The sequence below is a fragment of the Phoenix dactylifera genome, chromosome 10 (genome assembly GCF_051530095.1).
Source record: "Phoenix dactylifera cultivar Ajwa chromosome 10, Ajwa_hap1_PhDact_Kaust_v1.1, whole genome shotgun sequence".
Taxonomy (NCBI): domain Eukaryota; kingdom Viridiplantae; phylum Streptophyta; class Magnoliopsida; order Arecales; family Arecaceae; genus Phoenix; species Phoenix dactylifera.
This window is the reverse complement of record NC_143199.1, coordinates 32,150,099-32,175,346: the sequence shown is the minus strand read 5'-3', so window position 1 is coordinate 32,175,346 and position 25,248 is coordinate 32,150,099. Positions and strand designations below refer to the sequence as shown.

At 38.9% G+C, this 25,248-nt stretch overlaps 2 protein-coding genes across 4 annotated transcripts; both read right to left on the bottom strand.

Annotated features, from left to right (window-relative positions):
• Positions 1-1,131: 1,131 nt before the first annotated feature.
• On the bottom strand, positions 1,132-17,226 carry LOC103706939 (transcriptional corepressor LEUNIG_HOMOLOG). 2 transcript variants are annotated; one of them, XM_008791218.6, is made up of 18 exons: positions 16,894-17,226; positions 16,494-16,595; positions 16,285-16,382; positions 14,646-14,755; positions 14,247-14,542; positions 14,078-14,153; positions 13,847-13,958; positions 11,841-11,890; positions 11,443-11,748; positions 8,451-8,528; positions 8,074-8,304; positions 7,831-7,972; positions 7,648-7,757; positions 5,924-6,073; positions 3,807-3,962; positions 3,601-3,717; positions 3,267-3,464; positions 1,132-1,705 (listed from the first exon to the last, which is right to left on the bottom strand). In XM_008791218.6, exons 2-18 carry the CDS (start codon positions 16,523-16,525, stop codon positions 1,562-1,564), a joined length of 2,406 nt encoding a protein of 801 aa, XP_008789440.1. In that variant the 5' UTR covers positions 16,526-16,595; positions 16,894-17,226; the 3' UTR covers positions 1,132-1,561. The 2 variants fall into 2 exon arrangements, with proteins under 2 accessions (XP_008789440.1, XP_026660394.1); XM_026804593.4 differs by having other exon boundaries at positions 8,451-8,522; positions 16,894-17,198.
• A 1,572-nt stretch (positions 17,227-18,798) lies between these two features.
• Positions 18,799-24,489, bottom strand: LOC103706940 (PPPDE putative thiol peptidase family protein). Of its 2 annotated transcripts, none has more exons than XM_008791219.6 (5): positions 24,341-24,489; positions 23,615-23,679; positions 23,426-23,523; positions 19,514-19,830; positions 18,799-19,425 (listed from the first exon to the last, which is right to left on the bottom strand). In XM_008791219.6, the coding sequence occupies exons 2-5, from the start codon at positions 23,621-23,623 to the stop codon at positions 19,049-19,051; spliced, it is 801 nt and encodes a 266-aa protein (XP_008789441.3). In that variant the 5' UTR covers positions 23,624-23,679; positions 24,341-24,489; the 3' UTR covers positions 18,799-19,048. The 2 variants fall into 2 exon arrangements, with proteins under 2 accessions (XP_008789441.3, XP_026660395.3); XM_026804594.4 differs by having other exon boundaries at positions 23,615-23,708; positions 24,341-24,479.
• Between the last annotated feature and the right edge of the window lie 759 nt (positions 24,490-25,248).

Sequence of the window (25,248 nt, the reverse complement as noted above, 5' to 3'; positions counted from 1 at the left end):
AGATAAGCTGGCATCTTTAAAAGAATAATATCTTATAGCTAAAATTAGATCAAGGATCTAGTAGTGACCTGACAGAGAGAATCAAGCTCTAAAAAAAAAAAATTTAAGAGGAGAGAGCAATCAATTTCAATGTCTTTTCTTTGTATTTTCTAGATATTATTGAAAGATCTATGAGAACTAACTGAAAGGGAAGGTAAAAATACTACTTTATCGATTAAAAAAAAACAAAGAGAAACTCGAAGACTAGTTCTTTTCCAGCTCCTTACGAACAATTGGCATCAGAATGACGTTAACCAAAATAGAAGAAAAAATCATCCGAAGTTGACAAATGGAAATTACTTAGTTTTCACCTCGGGCTTTATGGAAATTACTTTCACAGGTGTCGAACAAGTATTTGTTCTGAAAGAATATTACTTTTATTTGTGGAAATGGTTGTGGCAGCGACTTGGCACCAGCGCTCATAAGCCATTACCAGGCTATCAGTGCACATCATATTGCAAGGACTCAAAAAGAATGACCAGAAGATCTCCAGCACCAAAGATCCTGCACAATATCCTACAGCATTCAAACGTTGGTGGAACTGCACAATATCCTGCACCAAAGATCTAATCATCCAAGCGATACGCTCACCTTGAGATAAAATATTTATTAAGGCGAGCCAATTACTTTCAATGATTGGACTCGAAAAAATCGAAATTGTTAGCAGTAAGCTCCCAGCCCAAGCCTCAGCAAGGTCTGTACATCTAGCATTGAATCAGTTTACCAGTGAATAATAAATACTTTTCATATTAAATAAATACTTCAAATTAATATTAAAATGTCGACCAAGGTCCACGCATATGCAACTCGTACGATCATGGTTGTTGGAAGAGAAATCAAAAAAATCTCTTGGACTATCATTACCGATATTCTGTATTGGAATTCAAAAACAACTGATGGAAATTTTATTGCAAACATGAAAAACCGCATGCTATGCTCTTACGGCTAGTCTGTCATTCATAAAAAATCACAATGGTCCTCCATCATTTCAACATCGGTTTTATATTTGTAATAGTCAACATCAACAGCTACTTTCCCTTACCGTGGATATCGTTTGCGCATCATCTTTTCACTGAGAATATAGAATAGAAGTGATGCTTAATACTGTCTTAGCATTGATGAAAAATATTCTGGCACCTTTGCTGTCTATGAACCATCAGATCTTGTTATGTTCACAAGGGTGATTTGCATAACAAGTGAAAATAGTTTTATCATCCTCATCAGATCGCACTATTTCTCCAAATCAACATAAATTACATGGTTCATAGATATATTATATAAATTAAAAGTGAAGTCAAAAAAAAAAAAAAAAAACAACTAAGACCTTAATCCACTGTCCAATACCGGCCCTACCAACCAAAACATGAGAACCTACCCTTTCACATGCTTGCATCCTCCGCAGTTCACTCTCACAGACACCTCCACTTTTATTGATTTCAAACAACCAGCCAACGAACCATAGGAGATTATTTCTTCCTTTTATTGAAATTTTGCAAGAGAACAGCTGCAACACCCCCCATGCTTACTTCCACAGCTTAACAGACTTGTCATGGCTAGCAGAGGCCACCATTCCTGTGGCTTGTGACTGTGCCAATGCTGCAATAAGACCTTCGTGTGCCTGGACCGTCATGGTTTGGTTCTCTATCACATTCCACAGCTCCAAAGACTGCAAGAATTGAAAGAATACAGAACAAAAATTAGCAAAAGCACACAATCAAGTAAAATGCAAACGATCAAGATTGCTGGCCAGCAAAATAGAACCACAAGAATGATCTATCAGGTTTCTCATGTATGACAAGTAGCCCTGCTAACCATCGAAGAAGAACAAGAGGAAGAAAAGCAAAATCAAAGTTGGCTATTTCATGAGCTTCAAAGATTCTTCTTAGTTCTACATGGAAAAGCAAAGTGTCATGGCAGTGGACAGTGGACTGCAGCAAAAAAAAAGGTTCCTGATGGAAGAGAAGCAATATTCAATACATACAAGTATCCAAAGTACCAAATATAATGATAGTCTTTTTTTTATTCTAAATATTATCTGACACTTCTAAACCAATTATACAAAAATAGAATTAGAAGAATAAATGCTCAGATCAAATTCCAACATAAGGAACAAAACAAATCGTCCTTTCTTTAAGTTGGCAGAAATCATAAGCTTGTCACCCAAAAGCAGAACACAGTGGTGCAGCCAAAAATACCAGACGGAGGCTATATTTTAAAGATAACACTAGTATATAACCTGCATGATGCATAAGGTACAATTTTTGTTCCTTCTTCCAACTATTCTTGAAATACAATATAGCAATATAATAATTATAACAAACAGAAGGCTTCAATAATTCTATTGCACATTAAACAATTAACTTTAATGATGGCCGAGTAGAAGCCCCCATCATTAATACCAGCTTCTTAATATTAATATCTACACAGCGAATGGAGAACTCTACACAAGCAGAGTCTTCATGGAAAAACTCTCATTGATAATACTGATGTTACTAATATCGACCACACGTGATGCACAAGATATGGTTTTCTCTATTTTTTCCAATTGTTCTTGAAATGCAATGTAATAATATAGCAAATTATAATAAATAGAAGGCTTCGATAGCCAGATTTTTGCTGCACATCAAGCAATGAATTTTGATGATAACCGAGCAAAAACTCCCATTGAATATCTAAACTGACATAGTAATATCAATTTAAATACGTACAAGACTTACATATTTTGGCTAAAAAATATTCTCAAGTATCAATTATACTTATATCAATTACATAAGTATAATTGATAAGAAAAAATTATATAAGTATATTTGGTACTTAATAGATACTCTATTGTCTATCAGTGATTTATACTCACTTATCATTAAAGGAACAGACAATATAATATTCGCTTATACCACATATCTGTTAATAAGTGATCATTATAAGTCTATCTTCCTCCTGTATCAACTATAAGAGACCTATTTATTATCCAAAATAAAGAACCATACTAATGACATTATCAATGTGGGCATCCACATGGCTAATGGAGGTATAAATAGATAAATAGAGTAGACACGAGCCCTGCTCATTATCCAAAACAAAGAACAGCATTAATGGCATTATTGCTACGGGTGTCCACAAGGCGAATAGAGAGCTCAGCATAAGCTGAACCTTCATTTTAAATAAATATAATAGAAGTGTATATCACCCTATCTTTATCAATGCAGTTGAAAATAAATCTCAATTACCTGATACCCTCCAATAACCAAAATGTCCGGATAGTTTGGATGAAAAACGCATGAATGAAACTTGTTTCCATTTGAGTTTAGCTCATGAATGCAGTCTCCTCTTGATAACGACCACACCTTTACACAATCCTGACTAACAGATGCTAGGAGTTCCCCACTATTGTCACAGCAAATAGACTGCACCTCCTTGGTATGGCCCTGGATATATAAAATGAAGGGGGATTTACAAAAATGATTTGTGAATTTTACTGAATAGCAAATGTTTAATTAATTCACTTTTTTTTTCAAAAGAAGAAAAGCTTGTGATAGATGTTATTGATGTATACTGAGAGACCTGCAATGTGTATATCTTTCTGTCTGTCTCAACATCAAAAATAGACACCACATTTTCCGCTGCTGCTGCTAAATACTGTCCAATGTAAGGCTGAAACCTAACTTGCACTGTACCACCCTGTTTGACCAACAATAAAGAATTAATACATGAGCACAATTAACTACAACCAAAGGTGAACATATAAAAGCATAATCATGAAAACTAACCTTAGAAACACGTGAGCATGAAAACTGGCTGACACTCCATAACCGAATTTCACCATTGCCATCACAAGAGCAGAGGAGATCTGTCTTCTTTGGATGAAAATCAAGAGATGTCACCTGGGAGTTGTGCCCATTGAATACATGCAAACAATAACTCGGCTGCAAAACAAGCCAGAAAATTGTGTTATAAGCATCTCTTTATCAGAGAGTTGGATACTCAACAAGCATGTCAAACTAGCAGGGAAAGTCATAAGAAATAAGAGATATCTTTAGCAAAACCTCCAAATATCAATCTGCAGAGATCAATAACATTAAGACCTCTATATGATATCATATAAAAAAATAAGCAGCTTAGAGAAAAACTCGAAAACTTTATAGTCAAAAGCACAAGGTACCTGTCTAGCAGTAAATAAAGTTCTGGGCTGCTTTTTTTTTTTTTTTTGGGGTACAACAGCTGCTCACCCTACCCTGGTGTAGGTGCAGCCAGCAGAGTCAAGAGATACAAAATGGCATAACTGTGAAGGGCTAGTCCCTTGATGCGTCTAGAGGACCTACCCAGCAGGCAGTCAGATAGGTTGTTGATAAGGTTCACAAGAAGGATGGAAGAAACAATTATACATGGCTCACATAGAGTCAATAAGAAAGACAAAAGTGACCAGTTGGTGATCACGATGACATTTTTATTTTCCATCTCAAAACAAAGCACAGAAAGAATCAAAGCCACAATAGCAAGATTAAAGAACAATATTAAAGCTTACAGACGAGAAAGGGAAATTAGCAGTGCATAATTTGAGTCAAGACAATTTAAGCTAGATATGTAATTATTACAACAATTGACTAATTAATGATGAAAGTTCTTAAGCATCCTCAACACAATGGTCTCACTGAAAGGCTTCTCCACACTAATTAAAGTGAAGCAAACGACACCATCAAGTACCCATGTTTGTATCCTGCATGGGTCCCATTAGAGCAACCAGCCTATGGAAACATCTTGCAAATCAGCCTGTTCATGGAAGTCACCTGTCCACTGGATCAGTATATTTAATAGTGGCCTAACTTAGCCTCTATAATGCGCTCCTAAACAAAGTTTGCACATCATATTTCCAGATTTAGAAAGCCTATTTTATACTGAAAAAAATATGGGCGGATCTTCTGTGACTCCTTGATTTTTAACTAGAATGCTTCATAATTATTATCAGCTTAAGTATTGTAGGAAATGCACCATCTGGAATTCTAGATCACTAAAGTAGGAAATGCACTGTGCAATTCACAACGATAACTTCAATGCTTCATTTATACGCATGCATCCACACATATAAATACATTTGTTTACTTGTTATCAGTCAGTATTACCTATCATCTTAAAAATAGTGGGATCAGTTCTTCTCACTGCTCTTCCTAAAATATGTAAAGATTGATTTTGTGTCAACCGCGGAAAGAGAGAGAGAAAGATAAATAGATAGAGAGAGCACAGTCCAGCATTTGGAAAGAAGTTCATTGGTCAAGTATCTGGAAAGCCACAATTATAGCGACTTTTTAGCTGGGAAAGAACCTAAAGCCCTGTTTGGACAGAAACATCTGATAGCTTCTTTATTAGCTCATTTTCACTAAAACTGTTCCAATATTTAGATGCTAGTACACTGCCGAATGTTTTTAAGCTCCAGTATTGAAACAGACTATTCTGTGGTTAGTAATGTCAGATAAATGCTTGAGCTATAATAAATTCGTGCTCAGAAAAGGGAAAAAATAAAAAGGAATTCATGAGACAGGACATTCATATCATTCCCTACCAAAACTGTATGATTATGGTGAGCAAAACCAACCACCAGTTAGATTACTGAACATACAAGCTAAATAATTAGAAGAAACAAGTCACATATATGAATTCTGCAAGACAATTTGGACTACTAGCCTATTATTTGTGCTGGAGAATCGAAAGTTATATCTGCAAATAAAACAAGACAATAACAGCAATCTGTATAGGACAAAATACATAATATGTGGGTTGGCTTCAATGCATTAAAAAAAGAGAGGAAAAAATAAGAATTGAATGAACTACAACAAGCTACACTTGATTATTAAATGCATTTCTTCTAAAGTTGTAAAAGTTGAGATCATACATCTGCTGCATTCCACAGTCGCACAGTCCTATCAAAAGAAGATGTTGCCAGCTGAGTTGAGTTTGGCCTAAAACGAACATCTGTAATAATTAGAGTGTGTTCTTCAGGAGTGCTCTCAGTCTGCAAAGTATCCATGTTCCAGAGAATAGCCTGCACATAAAATACAAATTGATAAGCAAACCCAAACCTACCAGATTAATACTGAAGAACAGTACAAGCTTCATGCAAGATACTCCACAGGAAAATATTCATGCAACTAGACAACTGGCAGGTCAATCATCATCTGGCACAAGCATATGCCATCAAAATAATGAAAATCAATCAGAGTATAAAATTATAGAAAATTTTTACATCTAAGTGACAAAGCCTCTTCAAATCATATTACTGTCATCATTATAAATGTGACAAAAATAATTTATTTGTACTGTTATTTAAAGAGCCAAAAGCACTTTATTTCCCGTTTCTCTTTCCTTAATGCCCTTCCATAACTTACAATTAAAACATGGTACATTCCATTAATACATCCTTGTTTACAAGTTTCAAATCACAGTCAATGTTAAACTACTAAGTATTATGATAGTGATACAACCTTTACGGTGATAAAACATTTTACTTCTATTTATTTGCTACCAATTTTTCTTGAATCTTAAATGAAGGCCAAGGTTGTTGAACGATGAAATATTAGCTACTCATGAAGGTGGCTAGTGCTTGAGTGAACCAAGATCTCAGTTCATCTCAGCTGAGATGGGAGGGAAATTTTAAAAACCACCCCGATATTATGAAATCGCAGCTGATATATTGGATTCGAGAGTTCAAAAGCTAAGATAATATAATAAAACCAAGATAAATCACGGTTTCAAAGCATTGTTTTTGATATTTCTGGATCACAAAACTTATTCGAGATCTTGGTACCGGATCCCGTACCGGTGCCACACTAGCATTGTGCTAGTACAGTATGGTATGAAATCTTTTCGGCATACCGAATATCGGTACGCCACCCATACTACTTGGTACGGCACCCATACCAGGCATCGGTACCAAACTAGTATGGTATGGTATGCCTCCAGTTTGGACCGATACGGCGAACCATACTCGAGATTAATAAAAGACAGATTGAGCAGTTTTACTTGATGTCTAAAATTATCGACATTGTACCAATGAAAACTTGGGATAAGTCAACATAATAAGATTAGACATCTTGTGTGTGTGTGTATGTGTTTTTCTCTTTTGGCTTTTCTCTTGTGTGCGCGTTTTGGGGGAGGGGGTGCTAGACCTCGAGATATAAAGATTTGGAAGTTTCACTTAATATATTGATAGTGCACCAGCTAAAATCTCAGGATCTGCCAATATAATAAGGTTAGAGATAATATATATATATATATATATATATATATATATATATATATATATATATATATATGCATGTTTGTTCGAGTCTTCAAGATATGGTAAACGAAAGATTGGAAATTTTCTCTTGATATATCGACAAGGCTCAGGATCTGCCAAGATAATAAGGTCAGAGATCGATCGATCGATCATACATCTACATCTGTGTATATATTATATATGGACACCATGATATCAGAGGGCTTCTATAACCAATACGAACTGATGCATCTGCCAAGATGAAAACCATGATCTAGGCATTCTAGAATCTGATAATCAATATTCATGTCAAAGTTGACACTTCCAAAAACACCATTACAAAAAGCCATAGAGAATACCTTCTTTTCATGCCCAGCACTGGCCAAAAACTTCCCATCTGAAGAAAAGTGGCAGCAGACAACTTTGCTGTTGCTTGTGCGGATAGAGCTAACCTCAGTGAATGGAAAACCTAGACAGAAAGTTCACTCATGTTTATGAATTTTCTACAAAAATTCCTAGCAGAATGCAAGTACTATAATTACCCTTTGAAGACCCCGGATTGGGCTCTGCAGGACTTCTTTTTAGTGCAGCAAATATATCTCTAGCATCTCCATCATCATGCGATAAAAACGATTCTACATTATCATCCAAAGAAGCAACATCTCCAAAATGTTCCAGATCATCCTGTTATTTAGTGTATAAGTAATATCAAGCCTCATGGATTTTTAAGCACTACCACTTCAATTTACATTAAAAAGCCTGAAGAAGAAAAGTTACTACAATACCATCTGATTTGAAGCTGAGGCAAGTCCTCCTGTTCCATCTGTACCATACACCATCAAACTTTTTGGCATATTGTTGACATGATGTATATTTCCAGCCATTGCCACTCCTTCACCAGTATTATGGGTTGAGGGAGTTGATGGAGGGGAGTTGGGAGAAGGGCCCACTGTGTTGCCTGTTCCAGAACTGTTTGCAGCTCCCGATGAAGAAGGCTGTTTCCTTTTCCTATTAGTCTGGATATTTTTAATAAACAACTGTCAGAACTGAAAACCTACTAAGTTGGTTCAGAAAGAAAAGTAACTTCTCATCAATGATTAATTCAGAAATTGAAAAAACAATACCCCGAAGGGAGCTGGCAAAGTAAATTCCTCTGTAGTACCTGTTGTAACTGTTGCTGCTGCTGGAGTTGTTCCTGTGATTGTTGAGCAGAGGAGTGCTGCATCTGGGCTGCCTTCAACTACATTAAGATCAAATCAGAGATGCAAGCAATTATCAAAAAAACAGGATGTTGACACCATCTAAAATATCATACAAGGGTTATAAAAACCAACAGTTTCTAGAAAATTCCACAGGATGGAAGACAGTACACGACACTTCCGATGGAAAATAATGAAGCCACGCAACACTACACATTTCTATAGTATGTTTAATTGCAGGGATAATGTTTTCAATCAGGCTCATTATTTAGGGTGCCATGTGAGCTAAGGACAAGTGTGTGCATGCATGTGCATGTGCGTGCGTGTGCGTGTGCGTGTGCGTGTGTGTGAGAGAGAGACTTCCCACTATAAGGCAATTTAAATTGATATACCACTCCATGGGTGCACTCAGTTGGCTTTAATCTTAAGGTGTAATTTTATGGAGGCTAGGCTGGCACGAAGGTCACCCAACGAGAAAGCTCCAAAAAAATAAATATTGAAAACTAAATCAAATAAATAAAATCAATAAATATTATTTAACTACAAGTTTATCTTACGTATTCACAGAAGAAGAGTCAAATCTGAGAACTCTTGTATTCAAAACATACTTCATACGGTTTAGGCAGGCTTTAGTTGACCAACCCTTTAGTTGAAACGATTCGCCGTCTCCGTATCGGACCCTGTATCGGTGCCACACTAGCACAGTGTCCGTACGATACAATACGGATTTTTTTTGGCATACGAGTGTCCGTACGCTACCTGTACCGGATACTGGTACCAAACCGGTACGGTACAGTATGTATGCCCAGTTCGGGCCGGTACAGCATACCATATTTGAAATTCCATCTTTCAGTAACCATCAATCTGATGCAACACTATTTGCAACATATCTGCTATATCATTTTAAACTTTTGTTGTCCTGTCATGTATGAACTTAACCAGCAGCATGTATTAGTAGCAGTTAAAGGTTGGATAAGTTACCAACACCCATATTATGAGTCTCATCACCTGGTCTAGTGAGCAGCCCTTTATAGAATCAATTGAGGGGAAGAATATGAACCATAAAAAGAAGAGTTTATTGTAACACTTACAGAAATAGTTTGAATTTCTTTCAATATCCCTTGCAGAACATGAGAGACCCCTTTATCCTAACCAAGAAATATCAAAGCAATATTGGATCTATGATAATGTGATTGAAGAGGATTTCAGTCCTGCAGCCACGCGAAGGATGTGCAATTTAAAGTTATATGAGAATACATTTCTATAACTTCAGTGTGAATTCTACTATCCTTATGCTTGAAAAATAGGTAATTTGCAGCCAGATATGTAGATGCGGTCCACGAAACATGCTGGATTCCTTATGTGCAGTTATTCTATGCAATCAAGCCATATATAGGCATAAAGGCAGTCCGCTACCCTTAGACAGCCACATATGCAGCCAACTCTTATGTGGACTAATGCAGGCTATTAGGTGTTGAGTGCTAACCACTGTTATCATCATCAATGTCAGTATTTTTTATGTATTTTATTTAATTTCAAATTTTTGAAAAATAACCAACTGAATAAGTGCCACCATACCATATATATGGCATTCAGGCCCTTGACCGCATCAGCCTTTTAAAGCACTGTAGTATACCAAGTCTTGCATTAAAGTCACATCCTTCCACATAACCAACAATTCTTTGATGGTTATCAAGTTTGTTGAAAACCATTGATGACGAGAAAACACAATTTGATGAGAAAAAACAATGTTATCTTTCCTCTAACTCAATCAGAGACATCTTTTTAAATGAACTGGTTATCACCATCAATTCTACAGTATGCTGTCACATCTTTTAGTGATACCATGATCACACATTTTGTCTTTCTTTCTAGTTATAACAGACTAAATTCCTCGGACCAAAACCACCAGGCGCACCATCAGATCACACAGTTTTATCAGCCTCAACCTTCTGTTGTGGGTGTGCATCGACAATGGCATTAGGTACGTCAGAATTGAAGTGTTACAAATTGTTATATGAATAAGCATAAAGACAGAAATTAGAAAAAGCTCAAAGAAAGGCATAACTAGGGTCTGATGCGCTGGAACCGAGGCCCGGACCAGTTGTCCAGCAGCACAGAACGGTATGCCCCCGTACCGTTCCGTTCCGGCCCCGTACCGACATAGAGAGGAGGCGGAAGAGAGGACGAATGGGAGAGAGAAAAGAGAGAGAGAGAGAGAAAGGGAAGAGAGGGAGGGAGAGAGAAGGAGGATGGTGGAGGCGAGCAGAGGGCCGGCGACCAGGGCGGAGGAGCAGTAGAGGGCTCTGCGGCCTGATTCGGGCCTCTTTTTAATTTCGCGATATTTAAGTGAATCAGCTTTAAGGAAAGGGAGGAAAGGAAACAGAACAAGTTGGCAAGTGATTTACCGACTTTACTTAAAAGTCGCAAAAATAAAAAAAAGGGCCGGACCCTTGTTTCGTTCGAAACAGAGGACCCGACTGCGGAGCCCAGAGAAGCCTCTTTTGCGCAGTTCGCCGGCCGGCCTCCACCTCCCTCTCTCTTCCTTCCTCTCCCTCTCTCTCCCTCCTCCGCTCGCTCTCTCTTTTTCTCTTTCCTTCTCCTTCTCCCCCTCCGGCGACGGATTTCGTTTCCATTACCAGAACCATCCCAATCCGCCGCCGGGACGACTCAGTACGACCAAAACCACCCGGTTCAGGAAGGTTCCGCTAACCCTAGGCATATCTAAAAGAACTACTAGTACATTGCAGCATAACGAGCGCTTAAGCCATCTCTGCATTTATCCAGTTGTTTCCAAGTTGCATTGACAAATTTGTTTGTCTATTTGCACTTACGAACAAGTTCATAATTTCTATGAGCAACTGATGATTCCAACAATTTATAAATATATAATCAGATGATTTGCATTGCAGAAAAAAAGTGGGTCTTCAAGAATGCAGCCAATAAGAAACTGACCTTCATAACATATTCAGCTTGATCCTGTCTAACCTTTGGTGAATTTGACTGAATTGGGGAACCTATTGATCCATCAGTTCCAGCGGGTTGACCATCTTTCACATTCAAGCCACCCCTAGGTAAGGCCCTAAACCTTCTAGGATCCAAATCCCCATAGTTAGGAGAGCTACCAAGATTTCCTTGAGCCTGGGCTTGTGCCAAGATTTGTTGTTGTTGCTGCTGTGACATAAGCTGAAACTGAGATTGTGCAGATAGAAAAGGCTTCTGCATTTGCGGGCCCATGTTTGGACGTACTTGATCAATCACCTGAATTAAAAAAAAAAAAAAAATCACATAACGTTAGCAAAAGTATATCCAGCCAATTGTGCAAGATAAGTAATTTTCCGTATAAAGCTTACAGTCAAAGGCCAGCCCTTTAATGGAAGACCACTGACACCTTGGTTCAATCCTGAAGAGATGAACAATCAACAGGATCGACAGAGTTAAAGCTTGAAGTTGGTGAGACAAAAATGCTATATAGTCTTCCCGAAATTTTTCGCACCACTTATATTCAACTATTTTTTGACAAAGCAATATATAAAATCGAAGAAGAACAGCAAGGATTGGTTGAATCATGGAGTTATCTGTTTGTTACAGTTCGCACTATAAGCATCCAAACCACCCAAAGCTGCATTTGAATCCACTTCTATAGGAAGAATTTACCACAACCAATGAAACAGAAAGATTAGAAAAAATAAGCCTAATACACACAATATTTTACCATGTCATGCACAGACCACAATATGAATATATAATCAGCAACATAAAAACCAAAAAACATATTTCTGGTAAAACAAAAAACTGTCTAGTTCAACTAAATAATTCCAGGCTTCAAGTTTCCCCTAAACTAACCATCATAGGCACCATAAATTAGCTCAAGTTTAAGCACAAGACTAGAATAGGAGTTTTAAGTCATATATCAACTTTAGGTTGCTTTGGTGTTAACAAAACTTAGTATATAGTTCAAGGTACGCCGAACCGGTACCGGTCGGCATACCGTTGGGAGTCGGTACCGGTTGGAACCGGTACCGAACCGGCCAACCACAAAAGGAAAAAAAAACGACGTGCGCGAGTCCGCGTTAAAGCCACAATGCCACTTTGTGGCATTAAATGGCCCGCGTGCGCTCGCTACCCTGCTCGGGGAACCGTGTGCCGGCGTGGTTTCCTGCGCGTGGGATGCGCGCGGGTGCAAGCTGGGCGTGCGATTCCCCGCTCGCACCCACGCAAGCGCTCCTTTTTTTTCCTTCTCTTCTTCCTTCTTCCCGAACGTTCTCTCCTTCCTTCTCCTTTCTTCCCCTCTCTCCTCTCTTCTCCTCTCTTTCCCCCTTCTCTCGCAAGCAAGGAAGGAAAAGAAACCACGAGCAAGGGGGTGATCCTCAATGGGGTGCTCGGGAGTGGGTCGGCTCGAGGCCTAGTGCGAACCGTTACTCTTCTTCTTCTCCTCTTTCTCTTCTTCTTCCTCTTCTTTTCTCTTTTTTCTCTTCTTCTTTCCTATCAGTGTGAACCATTTTCAAAGGTTGTACTGTACCAGTCCTAAGCGGTACTGGTACAATATGGGTTGAACCGGCTGGTACGGGCTGATTCAACAGACCCTGATATAGTTGGAATAGGACAAGATGCCTACATCTAATTAACAATTCTTAAGTAATAGAATTATACACTAAGACTGAGGTGATCTCCATAAACTGAAATGTTATATAATATTTCACTTTGTATTTAATATTTGGAATTCATTTATTGAAAAAACACTATCAAACCGCTCACCGCATAAAAAGTACAAAAAAAATAAAAAATCACAATTTCCACATATAGAAGATTCAAGCTATCCTCCATAAGAAATAACTGAATCATCTTCCCCTTGAGTCAACAATCTGTATTAGGCTTTTCTTGCCCCAAAAGAACATTGCTTATGGTAAAGAGACAATATATGTTGGAACTTTAGCATTAGAAAACAAGAAATTAGTTCCCCAGACTTATCTAAAAGTCATGTTTCTTCGTGAGGCAATTTACAGTCCATCAATGTATTGTTGGCAAAACAGAAAACATCAAAACATGGTTACACCAACTGTCAGTCTTACATTAGAGCAAAATTATCTCGCAAGAAGGCACAATAGCATAAAAACAAATATACATATGATCTTCTGATTTGTTAGCATAAAAGCTTCGCAATATTAGGGCGTTAACAAAGCTTTCAGCGCATACTTTGCATCTGCCAAAAAGATGACTATTATCTCGTAGAGAATAACTCAGACAACATAAGCTAAATTCTTCAGTTGATTGCTTTCATAATGAACTCCAAATACAGGCAACAACCACCCTTAATAGAAAAAATTGGATCTGATTCACACTCCTTATCTATACTTACCAGCCCCACCTAATCCAGATTTTGACTGGATAATACCCTGTCCATATACTGAGGATGGATCCATCGGCAAAGATCTTTGAGCTACACCCAAGTTAGCCTCACTTTTAATGTCCTGATATAGTTAGAAACATAATACGCAATGTTCAATAATCAACCAAACTTGCAATATGCGTTAGCATCAGAAGAGATGGAGAAGAACAAAGTAATGAAAAACAGAGAGTGACCACTTACAGTTGTCTGTTGAGTTCGTGCCTGAATTTGCTGGAGTGTTGCAGATACATTGCCTGGATTGCCTTGGATTAACTGCCTGTTGTGTTTAAAGAGCAATAGAATGTTTACACAGGTAGCCAAGAATATTGCTCGATGTTTAACAAAAGGAGTTTCTAAAAGAAGACATTACCCTGGATGGTTCCCTGCTGACTTAAGAAGGGCCATCCTGCTAGCATCGAGAAGCTGAGGGGACACCTCAGAGTCCATTGAGTGTGGATTCTTTAAACGTTCTTCATACATCCTTGCAGCTAAGACACTGGCAGTTGGGGAACCGAGAATTCCATCAGAATTTATCGCATTTATGGGACCACTAAGAGAAGGGTGATTAGCATTATTTCTCTGCATATGAGCATGCCGCTGCTGCATGAGTTGCAATTGCTGCATCTGTAACTGTTGTTGGTGTTCTCTCGCCTTTATTTGTTGCGCCTGTCAGCCAAAAAGAGGAGACAGGTTTAATTGGAAACACTGCATTACAATCACAAGAGAAATATAATGAGAAATAATTAAAGTTTTGTCTCTGCAACCCCACCTCTATATAAGCTGCAGCAACCTCAGAATGCTTTTCATTAGTCCTTGCAATGAAAATATCCCAAAAAACAGACCACCATTCAAAGAGAAAACCTCCCGGAGCATCAATCGCTGTCAGTCAAACCAAAGGTTACACGGCCACCTTAATATTTTTTCTTTAATGCAAGTATAAAAATTTTTCATCAAAATCAACAAACATGAATGAGTTGTTGTGTTGGAAGAAACTATCATCGAAACAAAATTGTGAAGACAAGAATGATGCAGCCTTAGAACCAGAAACATCAGAATCACATGTTGAGTGGATTTAGGAGAAGAACAGATAATAGTTGTATGGATGGATTAGCTTCAAATTTTGGACCCAAGTTGGTAAAGTTCCAAACAAAATATGGATATGCAGTATATAACATTATACATCAATAAATATGTGTCGCATACGGACATTCATCACATGCAGCATTTAATGCCAGTACTTCATTCTTGATAGAGAAATATGGAGAATGTGACATAAGTAAATTCATATTAAAAAATAAAAAGAAGAAAGGGGGGGGAGGGGGGGGGACCTATTTGTCATCAGTGATTTCATCACTATCTCATCAAACTATTACTTCAGCTATGGAATTGGTCTACATGTCGCTCATAACAAATCAAATTCAATTACATTTTGACACTGAATACCCAGAACCAAGAATTTCAGAATCACATTTTGATTGCAGTTATGAAATGAACAGATGACAGCTGCATGGATAAATAATTTGAACCCAAGTTAATAAAAATCTTCCAAGATATAAGCATGTGGTATAAAACGTTCTGCATCAAATAGTAGTTTAGTAAATGTGGCAAACAGGGACATTTATCACATGTGCAAGGATCTTCTTCTTAATGCAGAAGAAAGAAAAGCGAAATAAAAAATGATAAATAAATCCATAAAAAAGGAAAAAACACAACTGTCGCTTGTGATTAATCCTTTTTTCCATCCTGAAGTTCTAACTATTTGTGGCTAGTGATTAATTTCTTTTTTATTTATATTGTACCTCTAACCATAGATTGGCTCCAAATGTTAGGGAAAAATCTATTTGCCGCTAATGGTTAATCCCTTTCTATTCATGCTGTAGTTTTAGCCATAGAAACGCTCTGGATGTTGGCGGAAAGAAAAGTGTTTGCCACTAGCAAGTAACTCCTTTTTGTCGCTAGTCATTAGACACTTTCATTTCATACTGTAGCTTAACCATAGATTTGCTCCAGCAGTTAGGGGGAAACCTACTTATCGCTAGTGGTTAATCCTTTTCTTCTCATACAGTATGTTTAGGCATAGAATTATTCTGGATGCTGTTCACACTTGTAGTTCATCGCATAACAAATTCTTTAATGAAATGTCTGATGGTTCCAATCCATCTTTTACGTCACAAAAGAAAAGAAAAGAAAAGTAACACTTAGCATATAATAACATAATAAAGAAAAAAGACTGAAGCAACCAATGGCAACTTACCTTAGTTAGTAAAGGAGAATGTAGAAACAAATAATCTATTCAGTGACAGGACGATACGTGCATCTGTCCTATGTTCTTTCTCCCAAATTTACTAATAAAAGGATAGGACTAGATGGAATAACACGAAAATCACTAGAAATAGGAACTCTCTTACCTACTGGATCGGCAGCAACCTTTCCCTCGGCCATAAAGGCTTTCGCAGTCGCTTGTAGATTTCGTTTCACCAGATAATCATAAATATAAACATCAAGCCTACCAAGGCATAGGGAAAAGATCAAGAACAAGCTGTGCAATAACTCCAGCACGAAAACTTAATGAAATCTAAGAGAAAAAATAAGAAAAAATATATTGTTATATACTGACATCTTATCCGCTTCCCAGTTACTCTGCGCCATTTCAAACTCCGACCACTATCAAAGCAAAAAGCGTAACTCCACTCCCGTTACAGCATCATTCCTCAGCAGACTGCAAGGAAATCAAGAACGATGAAAACTGAGAGAGAAACTCGAAAGGCCGTCAAAAGATTCAAAAGAAAACTAAAACATTCAGAAGAAAATTAAAAGAAGTGATCGGATCGAAATAAAGTCCCTCGGATTAACCAGACACGAGACGATCGCTGCCTACATTATCGATCTTGGTATCCTCCGCAGCCTGATCGCCACATCTCAAAACCCATTCCCACCCAATTCCGAGGCAGCAATTCACTTCGAATTAAAGCGAAAGGCAAGAATTTTTCCGACGAAATCGAGTTCAAAAGACGTACCTTTGCTCGAAATCAATCCAAAATTCCCCAAATCTCAACCGTTCTTGCGCAATCCCCTCGAAGACCGAGAACATAAACGAGAAAGAACACGAAGGGAACTAAATTAAAACCCTGGAGAGGAACGTAATCAGGAATTCCCGACGGGGGCGAAAAAGGGAGATGAGAAACGAGCCCTAGAGAGGACGAACAGCTCCATCTTTAACGGGACAACGTACAGGTTAGGGTAACGTTCTCCTTCCCTCTCTTTGTTTCTCTCACCGCCTCGGAAGAGAGAGAAACAACAGAGGGGCGTCCTCAGCTTTGGCTCGGGATTCGGACCTTCGACTCGAGTATGAAGCTTCGAGAACTTTCGGTGCCTAGGGAGAAAACCTACGTCAGTCATAACAGCCGTCATAACGTCCGCATGCCACCCCGCTACCGAACGCTTTCACGACAGTCCATACAGCTAACGTCCGTCGCCCATCCAGCCTATAATTTTACGCCTTTGCTTCTGATATCAAAAAAATATTTTTCTTAGAAAATTTGTGCTTATTTTTAGACTCGAAGCCTTGTATTTTTTTATTTGTAAAAAGATTTCTTTTTCCTCTGTTCATAAAATTTCATAATACTTTAATTAGTCATTAAACAAACGCCGCCTATTAACGGCCTTTGTTTACATTTAACGGAGTGACGGTTCCAGGTGTGTTCTGTTACGTGGGAACGTCGGGGGCATCGAAGTTTTTGTTCGGAGCCGAAGCTGGGAGGCTCGGAGGCGACGGGCCTCCGGGATGGAGCTTTGGATTAGCCCCTGATATTATGATTTTAAAATATCACGACGAACGCCAAACACTGTACCAAAGCCAATCATAAAGTGGCGCGTGCGGAGAACCGGGATGTTCAAGTCAATTTTCTGAGAGCACCGGCAATCATTTTGCCGACGTGTCATTTTTTCGTTGGGTTGTAGCCCGCGTGATGTAGACGATCGACGTGTTAACTGACTCGCGGAGAGCTCCATTCACACTAGTGCTTAAACGTCGAGCAAGCTAGGGCTGGGGGGGGCGGAAGGCCTTATCCGACGGCTGCGATTTGATGAGGGTCGAAGTAAAAGTAATCGACCTTTTAACGTTGCGTCATCAGGAGATCGCGACCCTCGAACGAACGGCGGCGATTGCGATGTACGGATGTGTGTGTGTGTGTGTGTGTGTGAGAGAGAGAGAGAGAGAGAGAGAGAGAGGGGGACAGCCGACGCTGGGGGCGGCGAGTAGGTCGGTCGGATGCTCCGCGGACCGCTAGATGATATCATGGTCCAATGGGCTCGGACACCGTGGACATCATCCAGTTTGATTTCATGGTCTTGGGAATACTTGCAAAACAGTTCGAGCATCTCCTAGCGCCATATCAATGCATATATATGGATTTTCTTTTTCTTCATTGACCTTCTTCATAGCAAGAAAAGCTTCTGAACACAACCACACCTGCTTTATTCCTTCTCCAAATGCTAATCCAATATTATATGCATAAGTAGTACAGAAGTCATATACTGCATTCTCATCTTTAACTTCCATATCAATTTTTGGTTCCTCAACATCATTACATTGAGATCCTTTCAGAGAAGCACTATTTTCTATAGTATTCCACATATGGAATCACAATGTCACAAAAAGAGAGAGTATATAGCAAGTCAAAACTAGCCCTAGTAATGAAAACAGATGAGTTACATGGACTATGGTCATGGACGAAAAGAATATATAAGAATAGATGATCCATTAAAGATAAGCTTTATAAAGCAATTAGTAAGAAGATGCATCTTATGGTGGAGATTTGCTGCTCACTCAAGCAAGCAAGCCAAGTTCCTTGGTATGAGCTTAGAAGCATCATTTGCGAGATAAATGTATTAGCCAAGTGCAAAATTTAGAAATGATCATAGGTCTATGAATGAAAGGATGTTTATGCTTCGAAGAGAGGTGAAGAAAAGGAATGTTTAGAGCTAATACATGATTTAATTAACTGAAGTTTTCATGGAACCTTGGCAGTACTTTTATCAAAACATTGAATTGATTCTGTTGGCGGATAAAATTTGCAGAGTTATACAAGCAAAAAGGCAGACATTTCTGGCCCCATAAGAATGGTCAGATATTAATTTATCCTATGAGAAACCGATCCAACCTGTGACTCTTCAACTCTGCTGCATAGGCATGTTCAAGCGCCCATGCCTCTCCATCACTCTCCTTGTGGCAAGTGCTGCTGCCTCGCTTGCGCGAAGTGTTCCGGTAGCCATGATCGCTGCAAACTCTTTGGTAATCTCTTCCTGCAACTTACTCCGAGCATCCCCAAGGGGGTCACCCGCAGAAGGTTTCTTCTGTTGTGCAGTGGCAAATTCCACTGCAGGAGGGACAGCATCCCCTGGTTCCGGAGAAGTGGTAACTTGTGTGCCCTTGGAAACAACAACCCTAGGTCCAGAAGGCTGAGCCATGGCAGCAGCAGGTGTGAACTGAGGAGCTTGAGGAACTGCACCAGCTCTCAATGTCGATTCCAACTGTTGAATCATAGGCACTGCACATGAACAATAAAGCATTGAGATCAGCGAGAAACTATCCACAGAAGGCAATGGATTTATGTGAAGTCAAAGAAATGCTCTTACATATTAGAGGACCCATTGGGCTGTTCATAACTTCATTTGGAAGACTGAGGATATAGTCCGGGATACTAGTCCCAACCAGAAACTGAGCAACCTCGTTGCTGAAATTGTTGCAGTTGTGGCTGAGAAGTTTATAGGTCTCGGCAGTGTACCTCGGGCCGATCTCCCGTAAATATTCCTCAAATACTTCCTTAGGCACATGAGTCACCCCCAGCTCAATCACCCGGAGAGGAGTACCATAAGGCGTCATTCCAGCAGGATCACACTGAATACCTCCCCCAAAATAATATTCATTTCCATATGCCACCACTCCTGTATGCCTGTTATAGTTCACAAGTTGTAAAAAAAAATTAGGGATGAGAATTGCCTATTCGGATCTACATATATAGAAAATTGAGAAAAGGTTCTTTTCCAGAGACAGCAGTCAAGTAAATTTAAATTCAATGGAAATAGATTATAGAGAGGGGGGGGGGGGGGGGGGGGGGGGGGGATATTGTGAAAAAAAATAAAAAATAAAAACAGAGATCAGTGAATAATGAAAAAGAAAAGTCGATCCATCTAAAATGCATGAAACTTTCTGTTTGTTCCCTTATGATCTGGATACCACTCGAAGTTTGGTAATCTAACTATATGGAGACACAAATTTGTACTTGCAATTCTAACATGCCTCTTGCACATTGGAGAAGATAAGCTTCACTTCACTCCCCATGTGCTCGAGATTAAGTCAAGTCCCTTATGTATATAAAACATAATTTACAAATGCAAGAGCAATAGCTCATGCCATGCATCATTCGACATTTATAGACTTGAATGGTATCTGAAGGAAAAACAAAAGTAGAGAACAACTGACGGTACGCTACAATATGATAGTACTTGCAAGACATTATAATACAGAAGCTCCTACTGACTCATTGGTTTTTCCTTTCAATGTCCCAGCCTGAACCCTTAAATCAAACAAAATATAATCAATCTTCGGTGAGAACAATGGAACAACTTAATTGCAAAAAAATAGAGCACAAGCTTGGGATGTTGAATGTGGTGAAGTTCTTCCCCCCAAAATCTTCATGAACACTACTTAAAATCTTCAGAAGTATATAACCTGCTTTGTTTGCTTATTGAAATTATGCATAGGCAAATACCAAGCAAATACTTGATTTGTTTGCTAGTTGATATTATGCATTGGCATCATAACCAACTACACAAAAAGTCGTGTCATTGAACACTATTGAGTATGAAGAATCTGTTCCCCCATACCAAGTCAGCAGTACCCACACTAGCAAATCCATGCAGCACTGGAAACAATGACCAATCAGAGGCAAACCGGATAGATGTCTTTTATTGCAATTGGCCCAGATCAAGACAGTACCATGACAACTTGACTATGGCATGTCATCAGAAAAATTGTTTACTCTATCAGACTTCGGACAAGCTGGCATTCTTCTGCCAAATTGTGGGCTGCTACAAGAAGGGCTCTAATTATACAGAGAATATCTAGCTTGCCTAAACTAACAGCTCACTAACCATCTTCCTAGACATTCCCTGGTATAATCACAGCTAACTCTTATTTCAGTTTACATATATGTAGATGAAAAGAGTGCATCATATGGAACACAATATATAACTGATCATCCATACAATGCGACCTTTGAGACAATAGCTTGTAGTCAATATGCCGTACAAATCATGGCAATTACAAGATATGATTACAGTTCAAATAAAATTCATGTCCTCGCAGTGGTTGTGAAGAGGTCCAATCTACAGGAAACAGCACCTTCTAAAACAACCCAACGCACAGAAGAGAGAGAGAGAGAGAGAGAGAGAGAGAGAGAAATAGGGAAAGTCCTGTCCAACCTTTGACCATCTTAATGCGACCCTTCTGTCACATGGTTTCCACTTTCCACGTCAAAGAAATCAAACTGGAGAAAGTGATAGCTTGCGATAATGCAAATACCAAGTATGCGGATGGATAATCAAATATTTGCGCTGACAGGTATTTTGAGCAGGGAAGGATGGAGGAGAATGAACAAGATATCTATACTACATTCAAATAGGCAACTTTGGAGATTATACGACATAACCATGGATGTTAGCATTGGTTCGATAGGATTTAGAGAGTTTCAATTGATCATTTAAAGATAATTACATTATCATGGAAATTACAAAATCCTTTAAGTGTTTCTCAGAAGTTTAAGAAAAGTTTGCATGAAGTGAACAATGATAAGCTAATGGATACTAGAAGCTAACACGTGGTGCTATTAACTTCCTGGTAACTTTTTGCAGTGAAATATGTCCAAGGGTTGTGCTATGAGACTCAGCTAAAGGCATCATGATTAATGTTCTCCTATGATTACTGCAGAGCGCTGACATTGTTGTGGATTTAAAAAATGTTAAAAAAAAATCATATCTATAAATTATTATGAGGCAAAGCAAGAGAGAACTCTCAGTCTTCGGATAAGCAGTTTTACTAGAATGGAAAAGGTTGTAGTAGCAAATTCTAAGAATTTGTAGGTTCTATGAACTCTTCTGAGATTATCGTGAGAACCCAGAATGCCAGAAATGGCAATAAACTAACAATAACCATAAACCTATCAGTTGTCATTAACTATTACATGGGAACTCACATATGGGAATGTGAGGACCCATGCGGACGTGTGTTTAGTCCCACATCGATTATTTGCTAGGTAGATCTCGGATACTTAAACAGGATCAAAAAACTCAAATAATATCTTCCGGTTAGCTATTCTGGGTAAAATCCTGGATTATTATAAATGGTATCAGAGCGGACCTGGCCCATAACCTATATGTACTATGGGACACTATAGCACAGATCCATTAGGATTGACCACGGGTCGATTGTGGTGTTTGTGATTAGATTTAAATGGATTTGAACCCTTAGCCTGACGAGGACGTCAAGGCTTGAACGGGAGGAGTATGTGAGGACTCGTGCAGGCGTATGTTTAGTCCCACATCGGTTATTCACTGGATAGATTTTGAGTACGTATACAGGATCAAGGAACCCAAATAATACCTTCCAGCTAGCCTTTTTGGATGAGGTCATGGGTTGTTATAAATGGTATCAAAGCGAACCTGGCTCATAATCTATGTGGACTAGGGGACACTACAGCACAAATCCATTGAGGCTGATCATGGGCCGATCGTCGTATTTATGATTAGATTTCAATGAATTTGAACCCTTAGCCTGACGAGAACGTCAGGGTTTGAACAGAGGAAGTATGTGAAGACCCGTGCAGGCGTATGTTTAGTCTCACATTGGTTATTTATTGGGTAGATCTTGGATATTTATACAGGATCAAGAAATCCAAATAATACCTTCCGGCTAGCCATTTTGGATGAGGTCCTGGGTTGTTACAGGCAACATATGAAAAATTCAGAAACGGCGATTGACCTTTCTACAGTTACATCTGTGAAGATTCATGCAGGCGTGTGTTTAGTCTCACATTGGTTATTCGCTGAAGAGATTTTAGATACTTATACAAGACTAAGAAACCCAAAAAATATCTTCCGACTAGCCTTTTTAGGTGAGGTCATGAATTGTGATAAATGGTATCAGAGTAAGCTCGGGCCATAGCCCATGTAGACTAGGAGACACTGCAGCACGAGTTTATGAAGGTTGACTACAGGCCGATTATGGTGCTTGTGATTAGATTTGAAACCTTAGCCTGACGAGGACGTCAGGACTTGAACATGGGAGTATGTAAGAACCTGCGCAGGCGTGTGTTTAATCCTACATCGGTTATTCCCTGAGGAGATTTTGAGTACTTATACGGGACTAAAGAACCCAAACAATACCTTTTTGGCTAGCCTTTTTGGATGAGGTCATGAGTTGTGACAACATCTAAATTTGGAGATAAAACAAAAGAGCATCATGGCATCTGCAGGGAGAGAGAAGCTTACCATATGGCCTCAATGGCCTTGCCTAGAAATGTCGTCGAAAGCTGGCGAGCTAGCCCCTGGCTGAGATCATACACATTCAGGGTGACTTTGTGACCATCCTGGAAATACAGAACAGTACATCCGATCAGTCCCACGCCGACGATCACCACATTCTTGAAAATCATGGAAACTTGTATAAATTAAATCTACCTCAGCCATCTCCACAATTACCCGACACTTGAACTCTTCGGCTGGAGATATAGACGTACCACGGCCTATTAACAGCATGGACCATTTCATGAGACTGAGATTGCAAAGAAAAAAGATTTCTTTTTTTTGTTATTTTTTTTTAATGAAAGGAAAAAGTTTATCTTGAAGCGCTAAATGTTAAAAAGGAGAAAAGCAATACAAAGAGGAAGAAACACCTCAAAAAAGACACCTTTTACAGGGGAAAAACTCAGATTAGGAATTAATCTTCAAGGAAATCTAAGCTGCTCCTTTGGCAACCTGCCATCTTTTCTTCACAGCAACAACTAAAATCATATGCACAACCGCATCGCCAAAAAGACAAAAGAAATCAGACCAACGAAGGCTTGCCATATTTCATCTCAGCCTTTAGAACGCGGCGAGATGTTTCAAGAGATACCCTAAAATTTGATTCAAAATTTGATTTTTTAGCAGGACAATAAAAACTTGCAATGCAGTAGTGGAGACTAGGGAATGAATAAAAAAACCAATTATTTTACAGTAAAATGAATTTTCTTTTCGTGGCCAAAAATCCTTTTCTACCTCACATTACCAAACAGAAAACACTAGCGGCAAAACAAAAATTTTCAGCCCTAAAATGTCTCTTCGGATTAACTAAACACAAGAAAACAACCCGATCTGCATTGGGATTAGAATTAATAGGGGGAGAAGGGGGAAATTTCGAATTACCTCAATAGAAGAAAGAGAGGGGCGGAGCTGCGGAAGGGATTAGCTTCGATTACGCGAGAGAAAAACAGAACAGGAATAAATTAGGAGAGAATAAGGAGAGTTCTTTATTTCTGCGATTGCCCGCCGAGAGGAACGCCAGGGACCGAGACAGAGAGCAAGCCGCGGTTTCCTCGGCGCCGTTTAAAGAGAAACGTGCGTCACGGGATCCAGAGAGGGGGAGAATCTTCTAGAAGCGACGTACAAGTCATCGGCAGAGACGTTTCCGGACAGATCTTCGTTTTTGGCCGACCGGTGGTCGGTGGACTACCAACGGACCGTTCCATCAGCCGTCTAAATAGACTTCTTCCACGAGCCCGCCTGGGCCGTTCGAGTCCCAAAGATCTCAGACTAGCTTGAATGAATATTTTGGATCCAACGGACGGATTGGATCTAATATATATATATATATATATATTAGTAAATCGACTACTCATACAGCTTTTGCATGAGTATAGTCAGCTACATCACTAGTAAGAAAACTACATAAAATAGAAGAAAAAGTATGCTAGGTCCATAAAAAATTTTTTGAATGATGAGCAGCAAATGATACGACTCAGTCTGCAGCTTGGTCGTCTTCTGGAGAACATACCTAATCTGGACAGCATGACATTTCCGCATCATCTGTCGTATGTCACTGAGAAGCGGATGCTCTGGCACCTTCTGCCCCTCCTCTTATTTATATTTTTTTTAAATAGATCAATTCAGGATTAGGATTAAAGTCCGGTCCAACCTAAACTAGCACCGATTTTTATTTTTATTTTTTATATAAAAAATTAATTTTTGTTGCAACCTCAACCATTCAATTTCTTACCGGTCTCAAAGCAATCTGAACTCTTTCTCTCTTTATCCACCTCTGCAAGTCTTAAAGA

Excerpts from the sequence above, each read along its gene's own strand:
- LOC103706939 (XM_008791218.6), bottom strand. The coding sequence starts at position 16,525 with ATGGCGCAGAGTAACTGGGAAGCGGATAAGAT. Across the intron at positions 14,154-14,246 it reads TCAGCAGGGAACCATCCAGG|GCAGTTAATCCAAGGCAATC; the intron begins GTAATGTCTTCT and ends TAAACACAACAG. Across the intron at positions 8,529-11,442 it reads AAGCTGAATATGTTATGAAG|TTGAAGGCAGCCCAGATGCA; the intron begins GTCAGTTTCTTA and ends ATCTTAATGTAG.
- LOC103706940 (XM_026804594.4), bottom strand. The coding sequence starts at position 23,704 with ATGAAATGGTCCATGCTGTTAATAGGCCGTGGTACGTCTATATCTCCA. Across the intron at positions 19,831-23,425 it reads AAGGCCATTGAGGCCATATG|GCATACAGGAGTGGTGGCAT; the intron begins GTAAGCTTCTCT and ends GAACTATAACAG. Across the intron at positions 19,426-19,513 it reads CCCAATGGGTCCTCTAATAT|TGCCTATGATTCAACAGTTG; the intron begins GTAAGAGCATTT and ends GTTCATGTGCAG.